A 23,477-nucleotide genomic window follows, 5' to 3' on the forward strand; every position below is an offset into this window, starting at 1 on the left:
TAAAAACACAGATTGTCTTGCTTTATTTACAAAGTCAGTCTATTATAATTGTTTTAATGTGCTTTTATAAGAAGTATAATTCTTGTCTTGTATTGATCAAATTTAGAAAACCAAATATTACCCTTTTCATTGACATCTTTGTAGCATGCAAGATATTTGTCAAAATGCAATTCTCAGCCATTTAATTTCTGACGCGAGTATGCTTTTTAAGAAAATTATGTGTTGTAAGTGTTTAGGTACGGTGTAACATTATTTTCTCGATAAAGAACCTTCACCATGCTCACGGCTTAATGTTCTTGAGTGCAAAATAAAGGACTCAATTCGAAGCACGGTATATTTTTTATATTTGTACAAAGATTTCATAAAATTACCATAAAAGAAATAATTGTTTACTTGAATATTAAGAAATCAAATAGGAAATTAAGAAAATTAAAAAAAAAATAACAACGAGGAAAGAATTTTGTTAACGTGAAATTTATAAGTATATGACTTAACAAAATTTTGTCAAGTTTTGCCAAAACTGCATATCAATTGAAACTTGAATTGTAAATCAAGATTCTCCTTCCATAAAACCTGTTTGGTATTAATCTTTCATACCTCATTTAAATCATTTATTAAGATAATACTGCGTCTTTCCACAAGTACAATTTATTGTCTGAAATTTAATTAAGGAATGTTTTTTAGTTTTCGCTAGCGCTTCATGAAAAATATGCCTATGTGCAAGTGAATAAGTGAATATTTGACTTTCTTGCTGTCCTATAATATTGCATTTTACAAACGTCGCTGCAGTCTCATTGTGACTGACGTCACGTTAACCCACGTTTCTCCGTGTATATTTCTACGCGTGAGTATACACGAAGATGTTTGTCAAATAAATTTCACAGTAAGCTTACTAGAAAAACACGGCGAATGTAAATATTTTGATTTTAACGTTGATTTTCTAAACCTAACAACTGATTTACAGTGTTTGGAAAATTGCCTTAAAACACATTTTATTCTTTTTAAGATATAAATGTACGTCTGAACTAAAGAAGAATATGAACTTCGTACACATCCTGTTATTATGCTGTGTATTTTCTGTAAATAAAGGTTATGATTATTTTGATGTATAATTCACCAATGACTTTTTTTATCGATAAGACCATGCATGCATATAAAATGACAAAATAACGTTTATACATGTAAGTGATCTAAGATCCTCCTTAATAACTATATTTACGTTATCAGTAATAGTGTGTCCAGCAGAACTACATGGTTATTGGGTGAAGAAGAACACGAAGTAGATGGAGGATTATGTTTTTGATATTCAATTTCCATGCCCTGTAAAATTTTATTTAATTTAAAAGGAAGCAATATTCAATGTTTATTTGTAGTGAATACATAGTGTAGTCTAACTTGAAATATTGTGGAATACAAAACTGGACACTTTTGTGAATAATAATATTACTAATATTTACCGCGTCATTTTCATTATTGGCATATAGACGTTTAAGGAAAGAACGGGTTTTCATCTGCATTTTCTTTAGTAAAACGTGCGGGTTCAAAATGTCTATGGTTTGCAATATCCTTAACTACAAATCAGAGACTATATTCTGGTTTAGAGGAATCCGAACATCGTTTTGAATAAAACTATAAAAAAAATTTCGATTTCTCGAAAAGACAAAATGTACATATTCCACTTATCTCTTTCTGAATGTAGATCAAACGTCAAGGTCACGGGTAAAAAAGTGTTTTTTTATGCAGACGGACGAACAGATTGACAAACAAGTACGATTTGATATCTGGCTTTCCCAAAAGAAAGGCACAACAAATAGAGGGGTACCGGTAAGAGTAAATATGACTTTAAAGTAAAAAGTCACGCCTTTTCTCAGTTATAAACCCAATAAAGGAATTTCCATTACGAATGAGCTCCAATGAAATACACTTAAACTTCCCTTCAAACCCCTAAGAAGGACAAACAATCATCCTGTGTTTAAAGAAAGATTTCGTGAAAAACATATTAAGACTTTAAGTCACGATACAAATTTTGAAATATTAATGTACATGCATATGAATAATGGGGCATTAAAGTTAGGAGACGTTATTTATTAATTTCTGTGATAATATTAAAAAGAAGTTACAAAAAAGTTACGAGTTTTAAAAAAAATTGGATACATATAACACTGAGAATTATTACGAAGCTTAGGAATTTTTTCACATAGGATTTTAAATAAATTGTATTAGTTAGAAAAAATATAATAATACACGCTTAATTATTAGAAAGAGTAAGAAGTAAGGAAGTAATTTATATACACAAACCCATATATACATGTGTGTAGAACATGTAATTACCGACACCAATTACTTTTATAATTATAGCTTATTCCAGAATTTAAGTTAGTTGCAATACATCCCATCGGTTTACAAAATATCAAATATTACATACTACATATAATATAGCATACATGTATAATTATACATTGACTCTCGATGAGTCTACACTTGGGGTGAAACAACAGGTCAAGTGTTCCTCAGCCCCACAGTTCCACTCATTATAGAATACAATGATAATAATTTAGTATTTAATAGTATATGATAATTCAAAGTTACAGTACAATATACAACGGTGCCGTTTTGATATACAACTGACAATAAGATTCTCCCTAACGATTTACTTAATTAAGCGTTTGAATTCTGAATTTTTTTTTTCAAAATAAAGCAATAATAATACAGCTAGACCCATACATTGCCTCATGTATGCTGATGACATGGTACTCCTCCGACAACTGAAGGTCTATAAGAAAAGCTCAGTATACTATATATATATATATATATATATATATATACACACAGTAAGGACTGGTGTCTCAAAGTTGATACACAGAACACAAAAATTATACATGTAGTCTTCAATTTTTCTATCAAGCATACACCTTCAATCATCTAGATAAAAATACTATCGAATGTGTAAATCTGCACAAGGTTTTGAATGTGACAGTAAATGCGTCTGTTACACCATCTAGCGCTAAAACGATTGCTATAAAAATAAAAAAAAATTGAATAAAAAAGGACTTTCCCACATTAACTGCATCATTTAAAAAAATTTTAAATGCATGTTGTCACACTATTAAACATATTTTTATGTATGGGTCAGAGTAGTATTGATTTTAAGATTCATCAACTTCAATTTCTTAGAGACCCCCCCCCCCGAAAAAAAACGGACAAAATGTGAAAAATTCACAGATAGAAGTCCGCTTTTTATATTTAATTTATATTTAGTAATCGTCCATAGTTACAGCATCTTTAAAATCTTTAGAATACCTCACGCAATTATTGTATATAATGCACACTCAATTATCCTTATACTAAACCTAGTTATGTTTTAGATTTATTGTCAATCCCACAAATACTTTTTTATACATTTCTAAACCTCTATAAAACTAAATGAAAAACACAGAGATTTACATAAATATGGTTAGTCTACCTTCGACGGCCTCGAGATCAACTTTTTTAAAAACCTTGTTCAGATATTTTAACAAACAACATATATCAGTTATAACAAAATATTACTAATATTAAAAGCTTAGAGCTGAAATTGGATGATATACGAGGGTTTATCAAAAAGATAAAAAAGTTCGGCCCCGTGGGGATCCAGGTAAGAATAGGTCTTCAGTACCCCTTGCTTGTCGTAAAAGTCGACTAAATGGGACGGTCCTTCGGATGAGACCGTATAAACCGAGGCCCCGTGTCACAGCAGTTGTGGCACGATAAAGATCCCTCCCTGCTCAAAGGCCCTGAGTGTCGAGCATAGGCCTGGATTTGCAGCCCTTCATCGGCAATGGTGACGTCTCGATATCAGTGAAATATTCTGGCGAGGGACGTTAAACAGTATATAATCAATCAATCAATCAAAAAGTTCGTGGACTGGCGCCATGAAATTAAAACTGCTCTAGGTACATCAATGAATTTTAAAATATCTAGTTATCTTTTCTATCTATAGAATAAACCGCAGATCATGAATTTTATTTCTAAATAGATAAGTGATGTTTTTGTAATCTATGGTTTGTCCAAGCGGCGCAACCTCGAATACGGTGTTTTTTTTCGTCCGAAGCATAACTAAGAAAAACTCTTTTGATATGAACATTCATTGTTGGGTCATTTTCCAACATTCTATAAAGTTTTGGTCCTGTAAAAAGAATTAGGAAATGTTAAACTGGCTATTCATCTAGAGTACTTGTTTTTTAATGCAAAAGAGGCTCAGAGAGAAAATGGATGCACAGTAACTGTCGATTATTAGTCAAGGTGTGAAAAGTCATTCACTTCAAAAAATGACGTTGATCATATGTTGTAGATATCAAACTCCAAAAAGCAAAATATGCCGGCAAAATTGAGGGAGGATCTCTCCCAATGTATCAATTCATTTGCAATATTATATACGTTTAAAGCCGCTGTTCCTGACATTGTACAGTCATAAAAACAAGACGGTTTTAAGTCCTTACTCAACTCTAGGGAATCTCATCAAATAAAGTGTATGAGGTAGAAGAAGCGGACATTGAAAAAAAAAATGACGTTGTGGTACGTCATAAAACTAAACGGCGACGGCGCCGGGTAACCTTTTAATGTTTTTTTTTAATTTTATCATATCTTAGCAAAAAATGAACGAATCAAACTAAAATTTTCAACATTTCTTTATTTTTTCTTGCTTTATATCCCCTATTAATTTTGAAAGTAGAGACTACATAGTACTAATTTTATAGCCTCAGTCCACGAACGTTTTGATAAGCCCTCGTAATGTACATGAAGATGAACGAATCTATTCTCTTTTTAATCACAATAAGATGCAGGATGAAATTCATTTTCTCCTTGTATTTCCTCATTTGTGTACAAAGATTTAAACTCAAACATATTTATTAAGATGAATATAAATTAAAACATCAAATGTCCATCTTATTATAATAAAATATATTGCCTAATCATGCGTCATGAAGACTCAGACATTCTGACATCATTTGCAAGATTCCTTAATAATTACCCTTACTGCAGAAGGATGAATGTATTTGGGGTTTCATGTAATTTATACGGCAGTTTTTCATCTCTTATGTTATATGGCAGTACATCATTTCTTTAAGTTACTTAAAATGCATCTAAATTATGAATTTTTTTTTACACTTACGATGCATTTTTGTCAATTTGAAAGACAGTATACAATTATATCAGGCACCTCTCTCATTATTTTCAAAATCAAGTACCCGGTATGATCTAGCATTTGGATCCTAATTTTTTTTACTATTCTAATTTGCTCCGGAGGCCCATTTTGGACTTGTTTCTTGTATTTGGTATCTTGTATTCTACTGTTATGATATTTAAAGTACCTGTTAAATGTGTTCTTTGAAATTACATGGTATAAATAAATGACCTTTGTATCTATATTTCCCTCTTATCAATTTTGCAATCCTTTGCTCTTAACTAAAGCCAAGTAAATAAAAATGAATTCACTAACGAGGTTATGGTAATTTTTCTTCTCATCAAAATTGATCATACATATATATATATATATATATATATATATATATATATATATATATATATATATATATATATATATATATATATATATATATAAATAAATGTTCGTACATGTCTTGTCCAGTTCATACTTCACACCTCCGATCTCTGTTTTCTGCATTCATACGATAGCGTGCTACTGTTCTTAAAACGTCTTACTTTTCCTTACGGCGATGCTCCATCCCAATTGACGACAGATTAGGAATCAAGTCATATAAAATCCAATGTCTTTTAACTAGTCCTGTTCGCTTTTAAAACTTCGTGAAAAGTTACCAATAGAACCTCGAAGAACTGATCAAGTGGGGTATTTTTATATATACAATGTACTAGATAATCTTCTCACATCGTTTTTTCTTTGTTTTGAATTTGGAATTCTATTTACTTGTACATGTAATATAAATCAAATGCCATATTTAACCGGTATATAGCTTTTAAATTGAAAGCCAATGCTTTCTTCACATTTTTATGTTTTGTTATTTTTTCTCTCTCTCTTCTTACTCTGGCTGGATTTACAAACCTTAGTTGACTTCCATGTAAGTGATAATTTCAAGTACAATGAATGAGATAAAGGTTTTGTCACTCAATTGCCAAGGTTTGGGTAATCAAGAAAAAAAAGGATGTGTTGAAATTTTTAAAAGCTAAAAATTGTGATATCTATTGTTTACAAGATACGTATTTTGTTGAAGACCTACATAATATTGTAGTAAATGAATGGGGATACAAAAAATGTTATTTTAGCTCCTTTGAATCAAACGCAAGGGGTGTTGCTGTATTATTTAACAATACATTTGAATTTGAGGTACATAGAGAAAAAAGGGACTGCAATGGAAACTATATTATTCTAGACATTACAATTCAAGATAAAAGATTAACATTAATGAATCTTTATGGCCCAAATAAAGACACGCCTAATTTTTTTGAAACCATAGTTGAAAAAGCACAAGATTTTGAAAATGACAGTTATACATTTTGTGGTGATTTTAATTTTGTTATGAACCCCAAACTAGATTGTAAATATTATAAAGAAAATAACATAAATAATCCCAATGCTAGAGATGCCACTTTAAAAGCAATGGAGGAATTAGATATGGTAGATATTTTTAGAGAATTATATCCAGAAAAATATAGGTATACTTGGAGAAGGAAAAATCCTATAAAGTTGGCTAGGTTAGATTACTTTCTTGTATCCAATTCCCTGCTTAGCAGCGTACAAGAATGTTTTGTGGATGCAAGTTATAGATCAGATCATTCCCCAGTAATCCTTTCACTAAAATTACAAGATTTCAAAAAAGGTAAAGGTCTATGGAAATTCAATTATAATTCACTTTTGTATGATAAACAATATGTCGAGAAAGTAAAAAAAATAATTGTTAATATTAAACAACAGTATATGATACCTGTTTATGAGATAAACAATGTTGTACACATCCCTGATAATGAAATTTGCTTACAGATAAATGATCAATTATTTTTAGAGATTTTATTAATGGAGATAAAAGTACAAACTATATCATACTCTTCTTATTTGAAGAAAAGTAAAAATTGCAGGGAAACAGAGTTATTAAATATTATACAAAATCTTGAAGAACAGGAAGGTACAAACAAAATAGAAAGATCTACATGTAGTTTAGAGGAGGCCAGGGAAGAATTAGAAAAACTAAGATTAGAAAAATTAAAGGGTGCAATGATAAGATCAAAGGCAAAATGGATTGATGAAGGAGAAAAGCCCACTAAATATTTCTGTAATCTAGAGAAAAGAAACTTTACAAATAAAATAATACAAAGAATAGAAAAGGAAGATAATGAAATAATTTTGAATCAGGAAGATATTTTAGAGGAGATATGTAAATATTATGAAAAATTATACGAAAATAAAAATACAGAATTAAACACAAGGGAATGGGAAAGAGATAAAGTGTTTGATAAAGTCAATAAGCTATCTTTAAATGAAAGTACAAAATTAGAGGGGGAGATAACTTTAAGAGAAGCAACAGAAACACTGAAAAGAATGAATAATGACACCAGTCCTGGTAGTGACGGATTTACTACTGAATTTTTAAAGTTTTTTTGGAAAGACTTAGGCCAATTTGTAGTTAGGTCTTTGAACTTTGCTTATGAGATAGGAGAATTATCAGTCACGCAAAAACAAGGAGTAATTGTTTGTCTACCAAAACCAAATAAACAAAAACAGTACTTAAAGAATTGGAGACCAATTTCATTACTAAATACAGTTTTTAAAATTGGGTCAGGATGTATTGCTAGTAGAATAAAATCTGTCCTACCAAAAATAATACACGGGGATCAAACAGGTTTTATACCAGGTAGAAATATATCAGAAAACACAAGATTGATTTATGATATTATGAATTATACTCAAGTCCAAAATATCCCTGGAATGATTCTTCTTATTGACTTTGAAAAAGCTTTTGATACAGTGTCTTGGGATTACCTATTTAGAGTAATGAAATTTTTCAATTTTGGAGAATCTATTAGAAAATTGGTTCAGGTTTTTTATAAGAATATTACAACAACAATTAATCAAGGTGGTAACTTATCAAGATGGTTCAATAATGGAAGAGGTTGTAGACAGGGAGACCCAATATCCCCATATTTATTCTTATTATGTGCAGAAATATTGGCAATAAAATTAAGAGGCAACGACAGAATTAAAGGTATTAAAATTGGAGATGAAATGCATCTTATATCACAATTTGCAGATGACACTTCCCTTTTTCTTGATGGAACTATGAAAACTTTAGAAATAACTCTACAGGAGCTTAATGATTTCAAACATTTGTCTGGTTTAAAAGTTAATTATACTAAAAGTCAGGTTTATTTGGATTGGTAGTAAAAGGTTCTGTGAAGAAAAGTTAATGAATAATACAGAACTGATTTGGGGAAGTATATCCTTTCAAGTTCTAGGAATAGAATTTAATGTTGACTTAGATCAAATGCTAAAAGCAAACTACAACTCAAAAATAATGTCCATTCAGAGTTTATTAAATCAATGGAAAAGAAGGAATCTTACACCATTAGGACGAATAACAGTCATTAAGTCTCTAGCTTTGTCAAAAATAGTACATTTGTTTATATCCTTACCAACCCCACCTAAAAAAAATTTTGAAAAACTAAATCATATCTTTTTTGAATTTTTATGGAATAGCCCAGTTTCTAAAATTAAAAAATCTGTGGTTACTCAAGAATATGTGAAAGGGGGATTGAAAATGGTTAATGTTGAACATTTTAATGCAAGTATGAAAATATCATGGATAAAAAAATAATCAAAGCTAAAGCCAAATGGCAGTCAGTTATTGGATCAGATATTGATATTTCGCGATTGATTAAATTTGGACCAAGTTATTGTTTGCAGAAAGTTAAGCATAAAAATCAGTTTTGGATTGATGTATTTAAATCATGGAAACAGCTGTGTACATGTTATGAAAAGGAGAAAATGGCCAAAGAAATGTGCAAAAATGTTTTATGGTTTAATGAAAATCTTAGGTGAATAAAAATCTATTTTTATAAAATCATGGTTTGAAAATAACGTTCATACTGTTAATTCGTTGTTGGATGAAGAGGGCAAGTTTATGACCTACAACGTTTCATTAATGTATACAAAAATGTAAAAACAAACTTTTTAGAATTTTTAAGTGTAACACAAGCAATTAAAAAATGTATGAAAGACTTCTCAGTTACAAACTTAAATAAAGAACAAGAACCTTTTATTCCATTACATATTATCCCTCTTCTATTGGATAATAAGGAAAATAAGAAAGTATACAGAAATCTAAATGATAGTGGAGAAAAGCCCACTGGTCAAAAAAAAATGGGATCAGCAGTTTTTAATATCAAAACAAGAGTGGGAAAGAATAAACTTAAATGTTTTTAATGTGACCAGTGATAGAAGGTTACAGTGGTTGCAATACAGAATAAATCATAAAATCTTAACAACAAACACCTTTTTGAAAAAAAATTAAGAAAATAGATGATGATTTATGCAGCTTTTGTAATAGAGAAAGTGAAACACTAGAACACCTCTTTTATGAATGTGTAGAAGTAAATACATTTTTAACAAATGTTTATGCTTGGTTTAATGATTTTTTTTCATTAGATGTTGTAATTGACAAGAAAATATTTTTGTTTGGTTGTGCTGAAAGTGAAATGATTAATTTAATAATTTGTCATTTGAAATATTATAATATACTGTTCCAGATGTAAAGAAAATCCTTTATATTTAAACAAATTTAAAGCTGTATGGATTAATTTGTATAAAATTGAAAAACAAAGAGCAGTTAAAAACAAATGTACTAATTTATTTGATGAGAAATGGAAGGTTTTCACAAAACTGGATGAATAAGTTTGTATATGTATATGAGTAGTTTGTAATATTGTTTAAAAGTATATTTATATCTCTGTATTTTTCCTTGAATCAACTTTTCTGCAATAATATTAGATGAGTGAATGCAAATTAATATATGCCAATTAATGTATGCACAGCTGATTTTTTTTTAAGTTGTTAGATTTAAATTTTATTTTCTTGTTAGCAAAAATACCCAAACATACACAGATAGAAACATATTTGAGTAGAACTATGTTTATATTTAAAAATGATGTAACTATATCAAATAATGTAAACATGTATATGTTTTGTATAAAAAGCAGCCAGAGTAACCTTCTTCCTCTCCTTCTCTTTTCTTCTGCCTTTTGAGTGAATGTCTATCTGTATATATGGGTGAGTGAATGTGACATAAGTTATCACACCCCATACCCCCTAGTCAGGTTGGGTTGTAGGGGTAATGTAAAACCCTGACTTGTATTTGAATAAATGTATTATATAAAAAAAAATAATAAATCAAACTCTATAAGGGAATAATTCAAATTCAATCCAATTTCTCAATCCCTTTTAGAAATTAGATCTTTCTTATTACACATACTTGAGAAGAAGTTTGTTCACGAATGACTCAACCTTGTGATTGAAGACCTTCTTGTATAATTCAACTTTTTTCCCAATTGTTTTTACAAAACCATTAGACTAGATGATCATCATTTTTTATATCATTAACCCGTCTAATCAGTTTTTTAAACCTACTTGTGTGGACCGTGTTTTTTTCAAAGTTCTGAATATATCTTTTATGAAAAATCAATTTCATTGTCTATCATTTTCAAGATGAAGTTTTGTAACTCGTCCAGTTACTTTACATGTCATTGTCAATTCAATCTCTGTCCCTCCAAAAGCCATTTGCACTTCAAGACAGCTTGCACCTAAGGCTCTTCCATTTTCAAATTCTAAAATTTTTCCACCTAAATAAAAACACCCTGCATCCGTTATATACATTGGATTTTCCTCTAAACTTGCATATACAGCAATGTGTGCAGAATTCGCATTTTTTTGCTTAGTGTACGTTTTCGTGGATTGTGTTTTCCCAGCGATTAATGTGTCACCAATTGTAACATGACGGCTAAATACATTTGCACACCATATTTCATCTTTGTCTTGTACTTTGTAATCTTGCCTGTGTTTACCATCGACAAAAGGTTCTCTACACTTTATGCCGTAGGTATATTTTGCTTTTCTCTCAAGAATTAGATAAGGATTGTGCCCAAAAATGACTGCACCTTTCAAAACCGACAGCCCTGCTTCCTTTGGCACAAGCAATTTCTTAGAAGGAAAAGTGCTTAAAAGAGCACTTTGAAGAATGGAAGATTCGGCGTACCCCCCAACAAGAAGTATTAAGCCAACATCATCTGCACTTAGATTTTTAAGGATCTTTTTCAAGTGCTCACAAATCTTTTCAATAGATCTGTCGAAACATGTACGAATATAACTTCCTGTAACACGAATTTTATCTCCATTGATAGCCATGTACTTTTCTAGGCTATTTGAATGAATTACAGTCATTGACAAACGCTTTCCCGTTTTCTTTTTAAATAATTGCATCATAGAAAGTGGCAGAGGAAATGAAACTCTGTCGACATTCGACGAGAAGGATCTTTTCTTGGTTTCTAATTCTCTTGCCATCTCAAGTGCATCTTCTGGATATTTGTATTTAAATTCCGCCATTACGTCTTTTCCTACTATTTTTTCATAGAGTTGTAGAAGTTCCTCATCCACACTTGTGCCTCCCCAGTTACCCCCAGAAGCTTTGTAAAGTTCGCGCACGTGTCCTTCATCATCTATCATTTCATGAACAGTTATATCCACCGTTCCACCTACATATAAATTTTAACAATTATAATCCAATGCCTATTTTTTTAATTAAATATGTTTAAATTTTTGATACATTGAAGAATGTTTACTACTAGTTATTAAAAGTGTACTTTAAATATGAATTTTTGGTAAAAATTTCATAGGAAAGAATTTACTGGCCTACGTCGATGAAAAAAGGGTACAGTCCCTGAAACGTTCTACTTTCCCATTTTTATGTTCGTTCAGCGACCGTTCACCGTTTGTTCAGCGTGCGTTTACCGTTCGCTCTCCGTTCATAGAATTGCGTTTACCGTTCATCGTGCGCTCGCGTTCACCATTCACAATACGTTCACCGTTCGCTCTTCGTCCGTTTACTTTGCATTCACCTTGCGTTCACCGTTCACTTATCGTTCCGCTTCATTGTCGTTTGGAACACCGAAGAGAAAGGACTTATCTTTTTGATGGTAAGGATTTACATGTTTTTAATTATATAACTTGTTTAAATATCGTGTTTGAAGAATAATTATTTCATTGCAATAATTATGTATGGTATTTACATTTCTATCATTATAAATTAGCGGTCACTTTATTCATGAAATTTCCCTGGAAAAATAATACATTAAGTTCCGACATGTATGTGCAAGGATTCTTAAATATTGAATTTAAAAAAGGGCAATGTGCAAATGCATTACGCACGGAAACAATTTATTGTACTATTAGAGTCGACACATCATTAATGGATGTATAATAATCAATACAAGTCTTTTACAAGACAAGAATGCACAAAATAATTATTTCTACAGTAACATGTATCTAAAATTACACTGGTCTGAGAATTATTAACAGTACTGCAAATATTCAGTTGATTAAATATCTTTAGAGCTAATTAAATTGATAGTGTGATTTTAAATTAAATTATTTTTAGAAAAAACCAACTGTTTAAATAGACTTATTAGAGAAGGAAAATTCCTTCCTTCACCGTACCTAAATAGCTTGCCGTTCAGTATTATCGCCCCCCCCCCCCCTCTTTTGTCTTTTCTCCCGAAGAAATTCTAAGTGAGTATTTTCAGTATATTTTAAAATATTTAAATTTATCTTTCATTTGTATTGTAACAGATGAAAATCGTCTTAAACCCAACTTCAAATCATCATTAAACAATAGTATTTTAGAATACACTTATGCCGACAGTTGAATTTTAAATTGTCAGAGAATACTCGGTACGTTTCAAATTCAGTTAAAAACTTAATCCTTCCAAGTAGTTGTATAATTTTGCATTATTTATTAATTTTTTCTGCAGTCATGCAAAATTATATCTAGAAATGATAATTAAAAATATCAAAACTTCTTGGAAATACTAGGTGAGTCTTTGCCTTCGGCATGTTCGGAGAAACGCAATTTCCACACCTCCACTTAATCGAATTAATTTGATTGACAGCACAAACCCCTGGACTTCCTGAAAACCGTGTGAAGTTGATGAGGGAAGAAAAAACAATGATTACTGTCAAACGGATTCGTGAACTTAAAAAAAATATTACCTTTACAGCTTGGAATATTTAGGAAAAATAATAAGAATTTTTATTTGATACAACAGATATCTGAGAATTGAGGGGGTCTCTCTTTCTCTCTCCATCTCTCTCTCTTAAATTTCTCTATTCAATAAAAATTATGACCGCACATTACTTATTTAGCTTTGAAAATTTAATCTATTACGAATAATTTGAACGCCTCTTTCCATCATCTTGACCGAGTATAATCACGGCCGAGAAATGTCTGATTTTTTTTTATATAAAACAAAATTTTTATGCAATACGTAAACAGGCAATTGTGAATTAAAAAAATAAAATTAAATAAAAATAAAAAAAAATCTGAGAATTGAGGGTGTATTCATGTAGAAATTAGCTAAAATAATCATCATAAAAAAATACAAAAGACACATAAAGATAGTTTTTGCATTTATTTAGAATTAAAAAAAGAGAGTATTTTATGCTATGCGTCAACAGGTAATTGTGAATTAAAAAAAAAATCTGTTATTTTACTCAGAATCGTCTTGGCACGGAAATGCATATATCGTTGTTTAAACCGCTTACAATGTAATTAATTCGTTCTTTAAGTAGTAGTTTTATCTTCTAAAGTCCACATTTTCTATAAGTAAAAAGATTAAGCATATTTACTATACAAATAGATTCATTTTATATACGAGGGCTGTTCGAAAATTATTGAGACATTGTGTATAGTTTGCTTAATTTCTAATGAACGTCTTTCAGTGAAATTTTGCATATACGTTTGACATACATTAAGATTCAATATAAGCAAAAATAGTTTACAAATAATAAATATTTTCTGTACAATGGTATAAAAATGCGTCATCAGTAGGGGTACCCGGAGCAGTCCCGAAATCAGATATTGAAAATATGTAACACCGACGTTCTAACTCTTCGTGGACCAATAATAAGAGCGAAAATAATTCTGTTGATGTGTATAATTTTTCAGCTGTAATTCAAATTCATGTTGTGCAAATTTGTTAGAATTTTAATCAGGAATATAGAGATCATAAAAAAATTAAGCGCGGTAGAGAAATCTGCTAAGATTTTGACGTCAAGGGCGGAGCAGCGAACATACCTAAAATTTTGTGTAGCGCAATGTAGAATTTTTTTTCAGACTCAACGACCTGCTAAAACAATAACAGCGAGTAAAATTAAAGAGTTAGGGTTTGTTATTTCATTGGTATACATTTTTTTTTTTACAATTAATTCAACCAGAGTAAAATCAAACGCTCTGGACGACCATCAGTTATAACGTACGGTATGAATGTTGTGACGGTATTAGGATCGTTGACCTGCGTTGCATAAATCGGCACTGCATGATTTTAAGTCATCTTTTTCCACAAATGAAACTTTTACACTCAGGTAGAAACAGCATTCATTTTTAAGGAAGTTTAAGAAAATAGACTGTTTGATTTTTGTACAGTTATATGTAATTACAAAGAAGGAAAAGTATACATGTTTCCCGATCGTTTAACATGCAAAATCATCTCCGGCTGACGTGACGTTAAATGACGTAGCGATGCTGCTCCGGGTCGATAAACAAATGCATCTTTATCATTTCACCAAAACTGTTCTTATTATCATAGGAATTAAAAATGTTGCATAAGAGTCTTATTCGTTCTCTATAAAATGTTGATGAATTTTTATGAAATTATCTCCGTCCTTTATGGAGTAAATGTAATTGTCTCAATAATTTCCGAACAGCCCTTGTATAAACTACACGCGTTCGGTAACAAATGCACTTGTTTCATAGCAATTAAAATCGTGTTGTAAAACAATAATTTAAAACATAGATACATGTACATATATGTACAGAAAAAATTATGATTTATTTATTTATTTATTTTTTATTTATATTAAAGCACATGAAATTAGAATTATAGAAGAATAGAATAATTTCAATGCAAGGAAAAGATTGGGGGCTTTCCGAATAAATCGTTCATCTTGCGTTCAACGTTCGTTCACCGTTCACTTTGCGCTGGTGTTCGCGCTCTGTTCGCGTTGTACGTTCACTCACCGTTCACCGTTTGCACATCGTTTACCAAGTTGTGATCAGCGTTCGCACATCGTACACTCACCATTCGTTCTGCGTTCGTTCACCGTTCTCTCACCGTTCGTTCAGCGTTCATTCACCATTTAAGTGGAAAAGTAGAACGTTTCAGAGACTGTAGCAACTGTTCCTTTGCCATGCACTCAGCACATTGCAGTGAAAGTTGTGGGTCCTTCGAATTCGGATGAGACCTTAAAAACCGAGGCCCCTTGTCAGCGGCAGGATTTGGCACGATAAAGATCCCTCACTGCTTAATGATCCTGAGTGCCGAGTAAAGGTAAATTTTGAAGCTCTTCACCGACATACGGTAAAGTCTCCATATGAGTGAAAAATTCTCGAGAGGTACACTAAAAATATATACAATCATTCAATCAATTATTCTTTTCATTCTGATATCTCAGTGTACCCAAATTCTGTATACATTGGAAGACTTTGTTTTGTTTATAATAAAAAGATTTCAGAATATTTTCCAAATTATTTGATAAATTAACTTTATTGCATATAGCCCATCTCAAAATTAAGAACGCATTGATTTTTGCATATTTAAGGGCACATTTTTTGAAATCAATATAAAAATTATGTTTTTATGCTTAAAATCCCCAAAAATATAATTGAACGATATAATTTTATCCAAAAATCGTCATAATAATCTAAGATTTAAGTAAAACCTTTCTAGACAAAGAATGTTTTCGCAAGGTATAGGAGTCTTTAAATATAGTACCACATATATAAATACTACAAAAATTCATAATCGATCTTTAGCTGATCCTCCCCTCTCCTCCCTTTTTTTTTTTTTAAAAAAAAATAAAATCACTATGATTTTTGTTAATATCACACCACAACACATCTACAAAAAAGAAAAAAATATTTTCCCTAATTTTCTGAAAACATGTACATGTAATATTTTTATGTTTCCAATATCACTGCAAGCGACTTTAAAATAGCTCAAGACTTGAATTTTCTTTGCTATCTGATCTATAATCAATCACAACTTTAATTTGTATAACAGAAAGAAAAGAAAATGCCCATGGGCCTCATAGGTCACCTGAGTATCATGTAACAACTTTCCACAATTGAATTTGATTCCTGTTTTAAACCAGATGCCTTGAAATTTACACTTTTGAAAGAGGCACCATTGCTTATCATAACAATACTCTTGGCATGCTTACTTTGGTTCCATAATACCAAGAGGTAGATCTGAGTAACAAAGAGAAAATTCACTTCCACTCTATCAGTTGTGCACCCTACCTCACAGGAACAACTGACCCAAAAATTTTGGAAATTTTATTTCATTATGTTGTTGACTACTTTGAATCCATAATACCCAGAGGTTGATCAGAGTAACAAAGAGAAAATGCACTTCCACTTTATCAGTTGTGCACCCCATCCCAAAGGAACAACTGACAAAAAATTTTGGAAATTTTATTTCATCATGTTGTTGTTTAATACCAAAGTGCAGATTTCAATTCATTAGATTATTTTCAGACTATGCCCCCCCCCCAATTATCTCTGTCTCAAGGGTCCGGAAATTATTTACCATTTTGGAAGAGGCAGCTGCTTATGTTATAAATATGTACTTAGGTCATTGGAATAATAACAAGGAGCAAAAGAGAGATTTTCAAAGAGTTCATGCGTTTTTACTATATAAACATAAGAGTCCCGCCCTACTACAAAAAGCTTTGACCAAGGGAGCCTGAAATTCACAAATCTCAAAGAGGCATCCTTCCTCCTCATAACTATGTAGTACACAGTACATTGGTTTAATACCCTCGTGAAAAGAGGATTTTTAATGAATTTATACAGTTTAATTAGTAGAGCCCCACCCTAACACCAGAACCCTTGGGCCATGAAATTCACAATTTTGAAATATACAGCGTTATTCAACATTACTATCTTCTTGGTTAGTTTATTTAATACTCAAGAGCAGAGAAGAAAATTTTCAAATAAATACTTCATTTTCACTGCATAATCTATATAGCCCCTCCCTAACACTAGAACCCCTAACCCTGGGGCCATGAAATTCACAATTTTGGAAGAGGCAGCCTTATTCAAGAGAACTATGCATTTACTTAGTATATTTTATGTCCAGGAACAGAGACGAAGAATTTCAAAGAATGTATGCATTTTCACAATATAATCTATATAGCCCCAACTTAGATCTAGAACCCCTAGCCCTTGGACCATATGGAATTCATAATTTTGAAAGAGGCTGTCATTTGCAACATAACTATACACTTGATTAGTTTATTTAATGCCCAGGAGCATAGAAGAAGAATTTTATATAATTTATGCATTTTCACTATATAAATCATATGGCATAGCCCTAGCACTAGAATTCCTGATCCTGGGACCAAGAATTTTACAATTTTGGTAGTGGACTCAATGCTGATTTCAATCATACCAACAGTTTGACTGCGTAATATCCAGGCGTAAAGAAGCAGATATTTAAAGATTGCATTAATCTTATCTGTTTTGGCCCATCCCCATGCCCCAGGGGGGCAGGGACCATTAAATTAAAAAAAATTGTTCCCCTTCACCTACAGATTGTATATGCCAAAATTGATTGAAATTCTTTCAGTGGTTTCAGAGAAGCTGAAAATATTCAAATGTTAACGCATGTCGCAAAACGAACGACGCACGACGACAGACGGAAACGGATAGCAATAGGGCACCTGAGTTTACCCAGCTGACCCAAAAATTTTAGAATGTATGTTTCAAACTACACGTACATATGTCTGAAAATAATCTTATTCTCTAACTTAATTTTTGTTGAATTTTCAGAACTGGATGCCTTAAATGTACATATAGTGGAATATATAAATTTCTCTAGGAGAACAACAAAAAAATCCTGTAGTTCTTCTAAATTCTTCCCAAGATTATTTTATTCTTTATGAACAAGCACGAATTCCATAGTTGATACATTTTTCTATAGGAATTCCTGACAGGAAAAATATCGATTGGATTTTTTTTTGGTATCCTATGATTTATATTTTTTACAAAAGGAGAAGAAAAATTGCTCAATTGCTCGTACTGAGATTTCAATAAAAATACACTTAAATTTCTCTTACCGCCTGCATCACAAACTATATATTTTGTTCCACTGGTCAATCTGATGTCACTTTTTTGATTTCTAATTGCCACCAAATTGCTGTACATCGCTGCTGCTTCTGGTTCTAATGCTATCACAAGTCTGTCGTCATCAATCCCTGCCTTTAGTCAAAAGTAAAAAAAAAAGAAAAGCATTCATTTATCAAACGATAATGCTAAAGTTCTGCAGCTAATTAAACTATTACTCGTACCACTAAAATCATAAGAATATGGAATCTAAGGAATGTGGCGACGACTCCCATTTTAATTTGACATTGGCATATATAGATTTTTTTGCCATAGTTTCTTCGTTAATCTAAGGCTTTAACTAATTTTGTGCACAAATAGTGGAATTGGTGTTCGTCTTATTGCCCCAAATCCTATCAACTGCCTTAATAATAAATAAACTTATTGAACTTGAAAGATATATATGCCGTATCAGTGTTTTATTGCTAAAGAAATAAATATATGTGGTGTCTCATCAAGTTAAATAAGTTATGTAATATCTGCAATTAAGACAATTTTACTCAATCACTTAAAGTTATGAAATATTATTTTGTAAAAATTATTTTCTCTCCGAGTCGGATCTTAACCTGTCTCTTACTGGAATATTCATGAACACGTGGTCTCGCATTCTCACAGCAAACAATGGTCCAATTTCGTGAATTAGCCGAAAAGAATAATGGTCTACTACGTTTTGACTACAAACATGTGGGTTAGGAAAATGTACGATTCGATTTCAAATTAGGGCTTGAAAAGCAATGTACATTTTAAAGAACCCTTTCTAGAAAAATAGAAGGAACAGAGTCTAATTTCACGGTTTAATTGAAAATTACCTCTATATTAATTCTTTTGTGCATTGATCGTAGGACGTGTATTGAGTAGCATACTGTATGTTTCGAAGTGGTACACAATTGTAAACATTGTAAATACGTGATCACACCTCAGAGTTGGTTGATTTTTGTACCGAGGAATATATAGTCACGTGAAATTGTATTTTCGCTGTCATTACAGCACGGGGAAACAGTTACTGTAAACAAACAGAGAGGGGGAGAAACTCTTATTTTATCATTGTTAAATTGTATGCAAATGTAAGCACGGGATTAGTAGATAATATTGTACATAATGCATTAAGCGTGTAAATGCTTATTATGCACCACGTTTTTCCGAGAGCGATTTTAAAAAAAAACTAGCCTGTTCGAAAAATACATGTAGTACATGTATATGTATACTGAGTAGAAACCCATAAATGGATTAAATGCAACTCATTGAGCTGATTGGTCGATTTTTCAGTCTTGTTGGTCCCTCGCTGAACAGACGTCACAAAAATAGTTTCCTCGACCTAATGATTCCCGTGATGCTTTTCCCGCGCACATGCGCATATCCAACGTAAACGTCAGTCCTTTATAATTTGCATAAGAATATCGTGTTCTTTTCCCGACCAGTTCTTTGTTAATAATATTTCGTCGAATTTGCGAGAATGCTTCATTTTTGATAGCTTATCATACTTCAGATTTTTTTGTTTGGTTTCAGTGTGCACAGATACTGTTCAACATGACAAACATCTCTTTAAACACTCATTTCGTTATCATAAAAAACCCATAAACATTTTTACAGTAGTTCTAAATGTTTTTGATAATTAATTTTTTAAAATAAAGATCGAGTATCTCACTTTTCTTTACATTTTTTTCATTTTAGTGCAGAATTCTCAATAGTGACCTTAGATTTAAAAAAAAGAAAGATTTTGAGGATAAAAGTTAAAAGAATTAGGGATTAATACTCTAGCATTATAACGATGAGAATGTAATACAAGAGGCCTATGAACACAACGCTCACTTGACCAATGTGGCTAATCGAGGGGACTAACGAATTTTCTCTACACTTAAATTTAAACTAACAAAGATGACTGCAATTTTCTTTGACTACGAGGGGAGTTAGAAAAGTTCGTGGACAAGTTCTATTGTGAGCGCGCTATTTCAACAAAACCAATCAAACTTTCCAGATAAAATTTTCACCCTTTTGCCAATAAATATACAAGCATTTGGTGCTCTTCAGTGATAATTGAAAAATATGCAGCTTTTTTATTCTGAAAAAAAATTGCTTCACGGAGCATGCTACATTTTGGCACGTTTACATCACAAAGATTCTTTATTAAAATTTAAAATTGAACAATTGTAGTGCAAAAAGATTTATGATATTTTACCTGCCGCTAAAGTATTTATGCAACGTCAGTTGGAGACATTTTGAACTAAATTGGAGGGTATATGTCTGTTTTATAGCCGTTTATAAATGATCAATGCTTAAAAACACAGTAAAAAATCGGAATGTCATTGAGCGTCATGGAGCACTGTACTATACCTAAAATTGTGAATGCAGACTGGAAAATGTCTAAAAAGAGATTAAAATGTTCCAAGATGCTGCCTAATTTTTTTTACACCTACTATGGACAAGTTTTTAAATGGTTGTAGCTTCAAAAGAATGAAAGGATTAAGATTTTGAATGATTACCTCCACCGTTACTTCTGAAAATCAATACTCCCGTATCGCATGGACGTTGTGTTGCGCCTATAGGGTTTTGCATAGTTTCCATACCTGTTCAATTAACTGCATAGACTTTTTTAAAGATCTCAATAATATCCAAATCAGTACAAAAGACATTATAGAGGAAAAGTAACATATCTTTATAGATATTTAATTTTAACGTAGAAAAAAGATAACAAATATCTGAAGAAATGAAAGATTTAAAGAACTGAGACAAAGCTTAACGGGTTGAAATCTGGTTGTCGCGTCGCCTTACGTCAAGTGATTGCTCCGTGAATCCCATGACCTCATAATGAAAATCGTTGTAAATTTTCAATATTTTATAATATGGACCTGATTTTTTACATACCAAAAAACAAAATGTAGGAATTTATTCAGACATAGCTCATACTTCACAGTACACAACAGATTTTCCGTTATTCAATGTGTCCGCGAACTTTTTTAACCACCCTCGTAACTATGGTTTTTTTTTACCCTTTAAGTTTGTGCCCCCATCCCCCGACCGTGATGCTTGGAACAAAATTAAATCTACACTACCTGAGGATGCTTCAATGTAAATATGAGTACGGTAGTCATGGTTTTGCTGTGTTTGTGAAAAAAATCCTTTAAATTACACTGTAAAACTTTGACATTCCTTCGTGGTCAACCCTACCCAGGGGTAATGATTTGAACAGATTTGAATCTACACTCTCTGAGGATGCATTCTTATATAAATATGACCAAACATTGCTTTGCTGTTCTTGAGAAAATTTTAAAAGAATTTCCCTATATATTAATATGTAAAAATGAAATCGTCCCTTGTGGCTCCGGTCAAGATTTGAAGAAACTTTAATCTACACTACCTTAGGATACCCTCATATAAGTAAGAGCAATCATGACTTTGCTGTTCTTAAGAGCCAGTCCGCGAGAAAACCACGAGATCAGAAGTGAAAAGCTTACAAAAGGGGGGTGGGGCTTGAATTTTAATACTATTTGAGAATGCCTTCATATTAATACAGCATTTGACTTTGTTGTAATTGATAAAAAGATGTTTAAAACATTTTGTCTTATATATAACTACGTAATAATTGAAATTTTTTCCCCTCCCTACCCCAGTGGGTCATGATTTGGAACAAATATAAATCCTCAATACATGAGGATGCTTACATGTTAATATGATTAAACATAGCTTTTCTGTTCTTTGGATTTTTCCTTATATTTTTGTATGTTAATCTTTGATCCACCATTGTGGCCCCACCCTACCCTTGGGGTATTGATTTGATTGATTGATTGATTGATTGTATACTGTTTAACGTCCTTCTCCAGAATGTTTCACTGATATGGACGTTATGATTTGAACAAACTTGAATTTACACTCCCTGAAAATGCTTCCATATAAATATAAGTATTACTACTCATGGCTTTGCTATTCTTGAGAAGAAGATAATTATTTAAAAATATATTAAAATGTAAATTTGGAATCCTCCATTGTGGCCCTACCCTATCACACGGGGTTATGATTTGAACAAACTAAAATCTTCTCTACCTGCAGATGATTCCATATAAATATCACTAAAAAGATTTTTTAAAAAATGTTTCCTATATATTCCTATGTAAAACTTTGATCAGCAATTGTGGCCCCATACTTGCATTGTGGTTCATGATTTGAACAAACTTGAACAAATTTACACTACCTGAGGATGATTCCACGTGAGCTTCATCTTACCTCGCCCAGCGGTTCTTGAGAAAAAAAATTTAAAAATTTTATTCCTATATATTCCCAGGTAAAACTTTGTTTGGCCATTGTCGCCCCACCCTACCCCCAGGGGCCATGGTTTGATTAAACTTGAATCTACACTACCTGAGGATGCTTCCAAATGACTTTTATCTTTCCTAGCCCAGAGGTTCTTGAGGAGAAGATTTTTAAAGGTTTTTCCTATATACTCCAAGTAAAACTTTGATAGGCCATTGTAGCCCATTCTGGAACAGGGGTCATGATTTGAACAAATTTGAGTCTATACTACCTGAGGATCAGCCTTGGGGTTAATTACTTTAAAATGTTATTAATCACTTTAAAATTCATTGATAATTTTGTCAATTAATTGCAATTACAATTACATTGATTTTTTCAATTGTAATTAGTTACTGTGGTTTCATCAATTTTCGTTGGCATAAATTTTCGTGGATTTTGAAATACAGACGTTTTTGAGGATACGTAATTTCGTGGTCAAAAGCATTGCCCAGACGAATTCATGCCATATTTCGTAATTCAATAAACATTTGAAGTCGTGGATCTGCTCAACCACGAAATCCACGAAAATTGGAGCTCAACGAATACTTTCAATTACTTTGACAAATGTAATAAATACATTTCAATTGCATATACTTGAGTTTTATTTTATAGATAAAAATAAAGATTTATTTGAAAAATTCTACAGTGAACTTATATTTATTTTTTTTTGTTCCTGGGTATGAGAGGGGCTAACACATGTATAAAATTAAACCTTTACCGAATGCCCTGGGCAGTGAGATACACTGTATAAAC

The 23,477-nt window shown here is 31.6% G+C and overlaps 1 protein-coding gene across 1 annotated transcript in view; it reads right to left on the bottom strand.

Moving 5' to 3' along the window:
• Positions 1–10,656: 10,656 nt before the first annotated feature.
• LOC134254133 (heat shock 70 kDa protein 12A-like) overlaps positions 10,657–23,477 on the bottom strand; it is a 38,082-nt gene continuing 25,261 nt past the window's right edge. Inside the window, exons 5-6 of the mRNA XM_062736679.1 lie at positions 18,395–18,536; positions 10,657–11,754 (exon numbers count right to left, since the gene is read on the bottom strand). Of these exons, the coding sequence (XP_062592663.1) occupies positions 10,691–11,754; positions 18,395–18,536 (1,206 nt within the window). The 3' untranslated portion in view covers positions 10,657–10,690. The remainder of the gene's footprint in view (positions 11,755–18,394; positions 18,537–23,477) is intronic.

The sequence above is a fragment of the Saccostrea cucullata genome, unplaced genomic scaffold, assembly GCF_032062105.1.
Source record: "Saccostrea cucullata isolate Sc308-1 unplaced genomic scaffold, CSIRO_AGI_Scuc_v1 ctg1950, whole genome shotgun sequence".
NCBI lineage: Eukaryota > Metazoa > Mollusca > Bivalvia > Ostreida > Ostreidae > Saccostrea > Saccostrea cuccullata.